The sequence below is a fragment of the Aquarana catesbeiana genome, linkage group LG03 (assembly GCF_042186555.1).
Source record: "Aquarana catesbeiana isolate 2022-GZ linkage group LG03, ASM4218655v1, whole genome shotgun sequence".
In the NCBI taxonomy this organism is placed as follows: domain Eukaryota; kingdom Metazoa; phylum Chordata; class Amphibia; order Anura; family Ranidae; genus Aquarana; species Aquarana catesbeiana.
The window spans coordinates 17,171,177-17,183,676 of record NC_133326.1 but is presented as its reverse complement, the minus strand read 5'-3'; the positions used below and the strand labels follow the sequence as shown (position 1 = coordinate 17,183,676).

The following is a 12,500-nucleotide window of genomic DNA, read 5'->3' as shown; positions in this document are numbered from 1 at the left end:
CCATGACGACATCACGGAGCTGGTGGATGTTAGAGACCTTGCGCTCCTCCACCTTCTGTTTGAGGATGCCCCACAGATGCTCAATAGGGTTTAGGTCTGGAGACATGCTTGGCCAGTCCATCACCTTTACCCTCAGCTTCTTTAGCAAGGCAGTGGTCTTCTTGGAGGTGTGTTTGGGGTCTTTATCACGTTGGAATACTGCTCTGCGGTCCAGTCTCCAAAGGGAGGGGATCATGCTCTGCTTCAGTATGTCACAGTACATGTTGGCATTCATGGTTCCCTCAATGAACTGAAGCTCCCCAGTGCCGGCAGCACTCATGCAGCCCCAGACCATGACACTCCCGCCACCATGCTTGACTGTAGACAAGACACACTTGTCTTTGTACTTCTCACCTGGTTGTCGCCACACACGCTTGTCACCATCTGAACCAAATAAGTTTATCTTGGTCTTATCAGACCACAGGACATGGCTCCAGTAATCCATGTCCTTAGTCTGCTTGTCTTCAGTAAACTGTTTGTGGGCTTTTTTGTGCATCATCTTTAGAAGAGGCTTCCTTCTAGGACGACAGCCATGCAGACCAATTTGATGCAGTGTGCGACGTATGGTCTGAGCACTGACATGCTGACCACCCACCACTTCAACCTCTGCAGCAATGCTGGCAGCACTCATACGTCTATTTCCCAAAGACAACCTCTGGATATGATGCTGAGCACATGCACTCAACTTCTTTGGTCGACCATGGCGAGGCCTGTTCTGAGTGGAACCTGTCCTTTTAAACCACTGTATGATCTTGGCCACCTTGCTGCAGCTCAGTTTCAGGGTCTTGGCAAACTTCTTATAGCCTAGGACATCTTTATGTAGAGAAACAATTATTTTTTTCAGATCCTCAGAGAGTTCTGTGCCATGAGGTGCCATGTAAACTTCCAGTGACCAGTATGAGAGAGTGAGAGCGATAACACCAAATTTAACACACCTGCTCCCCATTCACACCTGATACCTTGTAACACTAATGAGTTACATGACACTGGGTAAGGAAAATGGTTAATTGGTCCCAATGTGAACATTTTCACTTAGGGGTGTACTTACTTTTGTTGCCAGTGGTTTAGATATTAATGGCTGTGTATTGAGTTATTTTGAGGGAACAGCAAATTTACACTTATACAAGCTGTACACTCACTACTTTACATTGTAGCAAAGTGTAATTTCTTCAGTGTTGTCACATGAAAAGATATAATAAAATATTTGCAAAAATGTGAGGGGTGTACTCATTTTTGTGAGATGCTGTATATATAGGCTTTCTGTATGTATATACTATAATAATAAATATAAATTCTTTGGTACACTTTGCTATACACACGCCCCTCTTTATTTATTTGTCTAAATAGACCACGAGGACCCACTCAGCTACACATAAAAAAGTATTTTTAAGTACTTTGCCGCCCCTTGTGGGTGTGCTTCACCTATTTGCTGGTCTCGCTGGTTGTTCTGTGGCTATAACATGTACTTGTATCTATTTGGGCAACATGAAAGTGTTTATTTATTTATATACACCTTTATTCTGATGTTCCTTTCTGAACAACCAATGGCTGTATATCTTGTAGATATGTTTATACATATGTTTACCTGTTCATGTTATTTATTATTATTCATGTTTTGTTTGATTCTAAATATAGAAGCAAAACTGCTTTACCCCCCCCTGAAGAAGGACATTTCTGAAACGCGTTGAGTGCGGTCTGTATGTTCTGCCCTGGTGATTCTCATCACGGTAGCCCTTGGACCCTTCTAGAGCTTCTTTTTTCTATATTTGCCATGTGTATGCAATTATCATGTCATTAGCCACTTGCCGATTAATTGTATCTATATTTATATTATAATAAACTCTGTATATTTTTTTTATATAATTTCTTGTGTACTACTATTTGGGCCATTAAAGTCCCGTAAGGGGGAGTTCTTTCTCCACTTTGGAGAACAGAAAAGAGGACCAGGCATTGCTCAGTATCTACTTTACCTAAATATACACTCTTGTCCAGGGGACTCCAAATTGTGTCCCGTGGCCCAAATGTGGCCCTTTGCTTTCCTTTATCTGGCTCTTGGGGGACTGCTCCTTCCACTGGCACCAGCAGGGGGGTACCATTGCTTCCACTGACACAAGAGATGGGGAACTAATTCTCCACCACGTGACTCCTGATGACGTCAGACGTTGCTGACGAAACTCGAATTTACACATTTTTTTCGTTAAACAGTTTGTTGAAATTTGTTAAAAAATTAATTCGGACTAAACAAATTGCATGTGTCTAGAAAATATAGGGAACTGAAGTTTGTTGGCATTTCACGGGCACACGTAAATTTTAGGGTTTGACATGTTGGGTATCTATTCACTCAGTGCATCCCCATCTTTTTTACCTCATATTTTACCAAAAAATTGGGTAATTTATTGCCTTTTTTGTGCTCTAAAATTAACTTTAGCGTATTTTTTACTGAAATTTTGCGTTTCTCTCCTTTGCAGCAATTCTTCTTTAAGCAAGTATGCTAAAAATGCAAAAACGGCTCAGGCAGCAAAAGGGTTAAGGTACATTGAATACACAATAAGACATTAGCATAGTCGCAACATATTCTGGATGGCATTGGTAACTTATCGACTTATCGATTTTACATATTGCCTGGAATTTCCATTAGTGATCTGCAGCCATGGTATATTGTGCTCTGCTCTCAGACTGTGGTGTAGGAAATGGGAAAACACCCAAACACCCATGGCACTTACCTTATTTTGTAGAAAATAAAGACAGTCTATAAAACAAAAATCCAACTAAGCTAATTTCTAGGTCATTTTGGAGAAATATAAGTTGCTAGCTACTAAGTCATATATATGGAGGCTGACTGAAACCAATGACAATCATATTCTGTGCATTGTGACAGTGCTATGCCTTGTCGTGGTATCAGAAGGGGTATATGTCACACAGGGTTTTCAATGGTGCAGGTTGAGGGCCTCCAGTATTAGTAACTCCACAACCGGGTTCTGGAATCCAGAGACTTTATTCCTTCCGAGACTCTGAAGTCTCTGGACTCCAGTACCCAATCCAGGAGTTACCAGTGCTGCCGAAAACCATAAAAACTGTTTTCTTCACTCAGACTAGCCATCTTGGAGCCCCTGAACCTGCACCATTGAGAACCCTGCGTTACATTTAACCCCTTCTGATATGATAAGGTGTAGCACTATCACATCTTGGATGCCATGAGCAGTGCAAAAAGCAGTGGATGATTTGCCAAACCATAATAACCAACCAGATTTCATCTTTCCTTTTTCTGATTACAGATATTATTTTTAACAACAAGTGAATTATTCTAATAATTTTGCTTAAAAAAAAATAGAGCCGTTTAAAAAATATTCACAAAAAACCCTTGCATTGAATAATTTTATTGAAAATTTATGTATGGGCAACAATAATTTAACAAAATGTATAAAGATATGCAAATAGTATGAAAGTATGAAATCCTCCACCGCACACCAACACACCAGGCCTCTTACCGCAGAAAATGGATCACTAGGTTATAGGTAGTCAGATAAGCATAATATATCCACTAGAGCACGACTCTACTCTGGTATCAGACAGCTGAATCTCATAGGGTCATAACACGGAGTGAATCCACAGGTTCATATGTAGGATAAAAAAGAAGCAGCTCCTCATACTGTAGTATGTTAATTTAAGATGATTTTATTAAGTAAAAAGCATACAGGGTACTCACATTTGGAGAATTAAAACAAGCATTTCTGGAACACAAAAAGTCCTTGGTTAACATTTGTTTCCAACCAACAAAATGGCCGTGGTCAGCACGTGTAGTGTTGTGACGTCACATCTCCGGGCTCCACCCTACGTGGCGTTTCGTCCAATAAGGAACGCCGTCAGGGACGTGGTTAGGAGATTGTCACTTCCTCTATATATAGGCAGGAGGGCGAAGTACAAACACCTATTCTTCCTTGTGTTTCAAACCTTAATGTCAGCCGCCGACAGTGGAACCACATCCACCGGAAGTGATGTCACATCACAACCAGAAGTGAGCAAAAGCTGCAGGAATGTAAACAATCCAGCCCACTCACGACAGTCATACAAAGGAAATCACAAACAGGAACTAGGAAATACTTCACTGTTCTGATTTCTAGAACTGGACTTGAAAATAGAAAACCGGGCCATATGGAAACAAATCTATATATCTATATATCTATATCTATATCTGGATATAGATATCTATATCTATATCTATATCTAGATATATATTTCTATATATATGTAGATATATATAGCTATATATCTATATATATAGATAGATATATATCTATATATATAGATAGATAGACAGATAGATAGATATAGATATATATTTATGTATATATATAAACAACTTTCCTAAAACATTTTAAAAAACATTGATAATGATTTAAAATTCATGAGAGGCCTTTTCAAGGGACAATCAGGACTAAAACTAGTGCTGCCTTGTGGTTGGAAACAAACACTACAACAATTATTAAAAGTGCAAAGATAAATTTAAAAAAATATTAATAAAAAATAATGAAAACAGCCTAGGAGCTCAACTATTGTTTATGAAGGCATTGACATCCCATTCTATGTTCAGGCCATATGGTCTATAAGATTTTAAACCAAAAATCCACCAAGTCTCCATTTTAGAGATCTCTCTCCTGGTGTGACTACCTCTCCAATGGGGGTTAAACTTATCTACAGCCATGAAAGAGGTACCCTTCAGGCTTTTACCATGGCATAATGCATAATGTTTTGATTCAAAAAGACTTTGCCCTTTGAGTCTGATCTCTAATTTGTGAATAGTGCGACCTACATAATGTAGACCCCAAGGACACGTGATCAAATAGACCACATTCTTGGTCGAACATGTAATAAAGGAATTGAATCTATATTTTTGACCAGTAAAATTTGAGTCCAAAAGAGAGATACTTTCTCTCCCTATGACAATTGTTATGGCAAACCTCACACTTTCTACACAAATAGTTACCTTTGAAGTCCCCAAAAAAGCTTGGTCTGATTGGGGGTTTGATTATGTTAGGAGCTACCTGGAGTCTGAGAGGGGGGCACCTCTATAAGTAACTCTAGGGTGTTCAGGAAGTATTGGACCTAGTATTCTGTAATTTTTCAAAACATTCCAGTGTTTTTTGAAGATCTTTTTAATGGAGAAATGCTGGTTTTAATAGGTAGTAAAAAATGAAAAACGGCAAGGGAAAGCATCATTGTTGTTCCTAATCTTAGGTTTTAACAATTCTTCTCTTTCCCTTGAGCCAACATCAGCAATGATCAAATCAAGTTCATTAGCTGCATAACCCTTCTGGAGGAGGCGAGCTTTACGAAACTCCACTTCCCTCATATAATCATCTTGAAGGGAGCAATTTCTCCTCAATCTCAGGAATAGGCTCATAGGGACAGATCCGAGCCAAGAATTATGATGACAACTATCTGTCCCTATGTAGCCATTTCTGTCTGTATCCTTAAAATAGGTAGATGTAATAAACCTGCCATCCTGAATTCTAATGTCCAAATCCAAAAAATGGATAGTGGAGGTACAATAATTGAACAACTTGCTTACTGGGCATTTATACCCCCTTCCTGCCCTTTATATTTTTTTTCACACAAATAGAACTTTCTTTTGGTGGTATTTAATCACTACTGGGTTTTTAATTTTTTTCTAAAGAAACAAAAAAAGACCGAAAATTTTGAAAAAAAAAACAATTTTTTTCATAGTTTGTTGGAAAATTTTGCAAACAGGTAATTATTCTTAGTCATTGGTGTGCACTGATGAGGCTGCAGTGATGGGCACTGATAGTCTGCACTGATGGGCACTGATGAGGCAGCACTGATGAGGCGGCACTGGTGGGCACTGATGAGGCGGCACTGATGAGGCAGCACTGATGAGGTGGCACTGATAGGTGGCAATGATGGGCTCTGATAGTTGGCACTGAGAGGTGGCACTGATAGGTAGCACTGATGGGCACTGATGATGAGGCCCTGATAGGTGGCACTGATTGGCAGTACTGGTGGGTACTTATAGGTGGCACTGGTGGGCACTGATAAGGGGCACTGGTTTGCACTGATTAGCAGCACTGATGCGCACTGAGGGGACTAATGTCCCTGTAACAGAAGCCGGTAGGCTTCTGTCTTCTCTACTCACGCTGATCGTGAGGAGAATAAATGTCGATAACGGGCTTCTGTTTACTTCCGTGATCAGCTGTCATTGAATTAAATTTTAAACATGAGAATAACAGCATTACATAGTGTAGTCTTCAGTCATGTTGCAAAGCACCTGTTCTGTAAAATATTAAACATGTGGTGGGATTTTATTCATTTGGAGCAATGGTGAATGTATTTGTCTGCAGCTGAGTCCCCCTGGGTGATTTAGGCAGTGACCTGCAAACACTTTATAATTGATGTGTCTTTTAAAATTTTCCAGAGCTTGCAAGGAGTAAGAATGACCTCATCTCCAAAGCACGGCTAAAGACGCTGAAGATGACGCTGGTTATTGTGGTATCCTTCATGGTTTGCTGGACCCCCTATTATCTGTTAGGAATATGGTACTGGTTCCAGCCAGAGATGATCTACCTGACTCCCGAGTATGTCCACCACAGCCTGTTTCTCTTTGGCCTCCTTCACACCTGCACAGACCCTCTCGTTTATGGATTATACACCCCTTCATTTAAAGAGGATTTGCGCACATGGCTCAGGAGACTCGGAGGTCTGCTGACAAGGAAAGCCAAGAACAGCAAGCCACTTGCAGACTCTGAGATGAACATCAAAGACTTTACCTCCATGGATGGGCCAACAACTACGGCCACCACAGTACAGTCTGTCTTTTGAAACCAGTTTTGCCCACTTTAAAGTTTCACTGTGCAGCTGTCCTTAAAATCCAAAAAACATAAGAGATACACTATATTGTCAAAAGTATTGGGGCGTCTGCCTTTACACGCACATGCACTTTAATGGCATCCCAGTCTTAGTCCGTAGGGTTCAATATTGAGTTGCCCCACCCTTTGCAGCTATAACAGCTTCAACTGTTCTGGGAAGGCTGTCCACAAGGTTTAGGATTGTGTCTATGGGAATTAGTGGAGGGGAGATTATGGTGCGTGGTTGTTTTTTAAGGGGTTGGGCTTGGCCCCTTAGTTCCAGTGAAGGGAACTCCTAAGGTGTCAGCATACCAAGACGTTTTAGACAATTTCATGCTCCCAACTTTGTGGGAACAGTTTGGGGATGGCCCCTTCCTGTTCCAACATGACTGCGCACCAGTGCACGAAACAAGTTCCATAAAGACATGGATGAGCTAGTTTAGGGTGGAGGAACTTGACTGGCCTGCACAGAGTTCTAACCTCAACCTGATAGCTTACCTTTGGGATGAATTAGAGCGGAGACTGCCAGCCAGGCTTTCTTGGGACATCAGTGCCTGACCTCACCTTCTGGAAGAATGGTCAAACGTTCCCATAGACACACTCCTAAACCTTGTTGACAGCCTTCCAAGAAGAGTTGAAGCTGTTATAACTGCAATGGGTGGGCCAACTCCATATGGTACCCTATGGATTAAAGTTCATATGCCTGTAAAGGCAGGTGTCCCAATACGTTTCACAATATAGTGTATATTTTATCAGGTCTTGTTACATCCTTTATTGGGTAAGAAAAGTTCTCAGGTTGCTAATTACCGTAATTCTCTAGTCTCAAACTGTTGGTGTCAAAGGCTAGCTATACACACTTCGATTTATCTTGTTCTGTTCCACAGGCTCATAGAGAAAAATTAATTCCCCCATCTATGCTAAACAGCATCAGAAATCTACACTGCTGGCATTGCATTCAGACAGCAGCAGCACGCGTGACTGCTTGTGGATGGGTGCAGCATGGTACGGCCGCAGTAACGCAAACTCAGTCCAGATGCAATAGAAAGAACTTGTATTGAAGTAAAAATATAACAGTTCACAACAAGCCCGGTGGAAGGCAGGCCAACCAGGAACACTCATGGATGACAGCAACATGTAGCAAAGCAGATCTCAGCCAAGCTGACAGCGTCTGTCTTTGGAGGGTGGAATGCAGACTGGCTGGTCTGAGCTCAGGTGGGGAGGTTTCCAGGAAGAGTGGCAGATCCCTTAGCTTTCCCTACTTATATGGAACTATTCTCTACCAGTAATACTGTCCCTGACAGACGGGTGACCTGTTCTTACACTATCCACACGCTAAATGCACGCCAAACCCAGGAACCAGTGCCTCAAATAGACTCTGCCTGACCCAAGATGGTCACCAGAGTCGCATGGGTCATCAGAATCCAACCAGATCGTTGCCCCAGTGACCAGGAAACCATAGAGGAACCATGTTCCTCTTGGCTTTCTCCCCCTCTGCACTGCCGCTGCGGTTGAGTGCTATCTGCAGTGGAGAAATTAGACTGCATCTGCCTACATGCTTGAATACCCAAACAACGACTGCATCTGATTGGATGCCGTCATTATTCAGGTAACAATTTTCTGCCCAGTTCCTTCAACTTTGAAATTTACTATTGTTGACTTGTGTAAGGGCCATCTTAAATCTGCCCATCTTGGAAGGCGTAGCTATTCCTGTCTGCATCACTTTAAAAAGGATCTATAGAAGTATATCAGTTGTTCATCGTTGGGGGTAAGACAATATTAAAGCTATCAGTTTACTGGTAATTTGTAGCACAACAGAGGAAGAAGACAGTAGAAAGTGGACACCATAACTCAGGATAGGTTCAACATTGGACCCTATGCCTGAATCCACACACCAGGTAAAATTAAAAATGATGTTAGTAGAGTGCCTGTGGGTCTCCAGGTTAAGTTGAAATGAGAGGGAACCAGAAGATGTCTTTAACATGCTATATATGAATCAAACCTGTGGGAGAAAATGAAATCCTAAACTAAAAGCAGGTCTAGGTAGCGGTCAGCAGCACATGTGTCTTACTTTGGTAAGCCAGGGCACCACCCACCTTGTCACCATTTCCAGGTGGTGAAGAAGATGCATGCCCCCCATTCCCAATACCCAGTGCCCGGGGGGACCTATCACGGACGTCCTGGAATTTAAACACATAGGAAGAGAACATGTCTATACTAAGGGTATGCAACCATCAGAAAGTATTAATTTGCAAAGCCATTTTGGTGGAAAATTTTTCCAGGTAATGCTGGGGTTACAGACATTAAAGTAAAGGTATTGTGCTAGCAACTAGCTGGTTTTCCTGACATCTCAGGAATCAATATCTCCACCTTCCCCCTGCCCAATTTACAATGTAATCAAGAGCTATCACCTAAATTTAAAAAGGAATGTAAAACCCCACCACAGGACCCAGTGCACGTAGCACTTTTCCCCGTTAGATTTAGCTGCAGTTTGTCAACAACATGCCATGTTTATGCCACGTCTACTCCTGACATAGGTGGTCAGACACTATAGCTGGCTCTGTGTTGTTCACCTATAGAAGTTCCCTAAGCACAGTAAACAGGCTGCGGTTGGCAGTCAGGCCGAGTGGTCTAAAGGCAGACCGGGTTCAAGGCAGGCAATGTTCAGAGAGTAGTCAGGATCAAATCTGTGGTCAATAGGCAGGCAGAGTTCAAAGAGTAGTTCAAAGTCCAATCCAAGGTCAATAACAAGGAAATCCATATTAGCTGGCAGGGCAGGGATCAGGCAAACGTAAGGTCAAGGCACAGGAAAAAGGAAGATAAACAGGGAGCTGGAAGCACATGTTGCAAACAGTATCACAAGCATGACATTAAGGGCTTGGCAGGCTTAAAACAGGTTTGGACTCCACCCAGAGGCTATGTCTGCAGCAATCACCCTGCAGGTGGAGAGTCAGACAGGGAGATCGCAGCTCAGCCAAAATCCAGATGCTGGACAAGCCTGACAGTTTATTACTATCAGTGCTGGCTGTAGCTCAACCCCAGGCAGAAGCCCAAATTATGGGCATTTCTATGAGGGAAGTACAGGCGGCACTGAAGCCACAGCTCCAAAACGGCAGCCCTTCTTGCCATTCAATCTGTGCCTCTTCTACTCTGTTTATCCAGATAAAAGGATAGAAAATTGGCTGAACTACAACCTAGATGGCTTGTGTCTTTTTGTCAACCTGACAATATAACTAAGCTCACAACCTCCCGCACCCCTTTTCACATTCTGCAGTAATGCCTGCTCTACTACTGTTAAAAGACTGAGCATGCAGCCTCCAGCTAGTTTGCTGGTGGACTTGAGATATGCGAATGACAGCGGCTTGGAAGCAGCGACCTTTTTTACAAAAACACAAGCCGATAGCACACACACTAGAGTTTGTCTGAGAGAGACTAACATAGTAGCTTTTGGAGTGTGCTGTTGTCAGCTTGTGTTTTTGTGAGTGATGGTGCTGCTGTCATTCTCGCAACACAAGCCGCCAGCTACTACTGAAGTCATCTCCTATGAGCTAGTTGGGAACCTTGGAAGGTTGCAGGCTTAGCCTTTTAACAGGAGCAGAGTCATGGCTGCAAAATGGAAAGGTTGCTTGCACAATAGGAACACAGGAGACACAGGCTGTATGGCCAGGAGGGGCTGCAGATGTTCTATTTTCAGCATTTAGAGAAGTACAATCAAATTGCCACTGCCCCCACCTATAACTGGCCTTTGCAGCAAAGAGCACATGGATAGGCGATGCATGTCAAACAAAACCAAAGAAGATTCCTAGCTTAACCTACCGACCAGCCTGCAACAAACCAAATTATCCTGTCTAACAGTATGCGTTACAAAACAGGGGTTTAGTTTGCACACATTTACAAATACATTCGTAAGCTGCAGAGCCATTTCATGGCACCCCACTATTATCTGCAGTCCTAACGCTATAAATTTTGAATGCCTCCACAGTAGAAGCACATGTATAATAATGGATAGATAGAGGAATCAGGAAGCGGGTCCCTAGACCCAATTGGCCAGGGAGTCCTGACTCCCGGCCAATCGGGTTCCCGGGCCCATTTCCTGTACGGCTGGGAGGAGAATCCCCGGCTCTTCCTAGATCCTCCTAGAGGAACAGCGACCCTACCATGGATATCCATGTCATCTTCCTCCTCACGGTAAGGCCTCTAAACCCCTATCTTCCCATTCGTCTCCCACTGGGGGTGGGGTGTCAGCGGTACGAGTGAGGGAGGGAAGGTGTGTTTGCTGCCCCTCCCCCCCAATATTGAGCACCAGCCATCACTGTCACCTACTGTATATCAGGGTATAAAGTATAAACAGAAAAGTCAGTGCTACTACCCATACACCACATAGATAGCAGGGCTCCCAGGTGCTCGATCCACAGTCGCTGACTGAGTAGAGTAATGTAGAAAAAATGATCCGCACTCCGGTTGTTGCTCTTAAAATGTCTTTATTTTATTGAATAGCCACAGTGAACAAATGCAGATTAAGTCAGTTGACGCGTTTCAGCCTATAAGGCCTTAGTAATAACCTATCAGGAACCATGAATCAGACCAAGACAGAAGTAAAGTTAAATCACTTGTTTAATAATAATAATAATAATAATAAGGTAAACAGAGTCAAAACAAGCCAGAGTTCAGTAACCGGATCAGGTAGTCAGCCAAGCAAATGTCAGAGAGCCAGAGATAAACGTAGTAGTACAGCAAGCAGGATCAGGAGCCAGAAGGAACGTCAGCCGAGCAAGTCTTCAACAGGAACGCAGGAGAAAGTCTCTGTGATGTTGACAAAGGCGAAGGCAGAGATCAAGTGAGCTGGACAACTTTAAGTAGGCAGGACTGACGAGCAGAATCAACAACAGCTGGGTAACTATGGAGAGAGATGGGAGCTGGCAATCAGCCGACAGCTGAGCGGCCAGCTCAGAGAAGGAAGGGCTGAGCCCAGCCCTGACATAATCACCATAGTGCTTATGACTAAGGCCTTATAGGCTGAAATGTGTCAACTGATTTAAACTGCGTTTGTTCACTGTGGCTATTCAATAAAATGAAGAAATTTTAAGAGCAACAACCGGAGTGCGGATCATCTTTTTCTACATATCAGGGTATAAGCAGGCAATGGCAAATTTTTTATTTTATTTAGTTTGTTTTTATAACGTAAGTTGAATAGGTGGCCATCTCATGAACAAGAAAACATATGTATCCGCTTAATGTAGGTAAAAGGAGGAAAATCTACTAATAACAAGATATCGGGAAAGAAGCTTTTTACTTTTCTATGGTAGCTCTCATAGGTGAGCCTGGCTCTGGAAATGCGCACTTTTCTGTGAGAGTCCAATTAGAGTAATTACCTGAACCTTATCACAGTTCTCCACAGAACATTTTCTAGATACTGTTCTATATATACACACACACATAACCTTTCTGGCCTTCTCTGTGAATTACGTTTATTACATTCGTGCATGTACAAATGTTTGCTTTTTTTTTTTTTTTTTTATCTCTTTGGTGCATGGAATGAAATTTGAAGTCACTTTGTCATATCTCAGAGATCTCTGGGATCTAATGGACACAAGTAGAGTATTT

At 42.3% G+C, this 12,500-nt stretch overlaps 1 protein-coding gene across 2 annotated transcripts in view; it reads left to right on the top strand.

The window, feature by feature from the left end:
* The window catches only part of LOC141131244 (gonadotropin-releasing hormone II receptor-like), a 90,090-nt gene extending 79,161 nt beyond the window's left edge, over positions 1 to 10,929 (top strand). For both annotated transcript variants that reach the window (XM_073618329.1, XM_073618328.1), the window contains one exon: positions 6,470 to 10,929. In XM_073618329.1, the coding sequence (XP_073474430.1) occupies positions 6,470 to 6,873 (404 nt within the window). In that variant the 3' untranslated portion in view covers positions 6,874 to 10,929. The remainder of the gene's footprint in view (positions 1 to 6,469) is intronic.
* Positions 10,930 to 12,500: the final 1,571 nt, after the last annotated feature.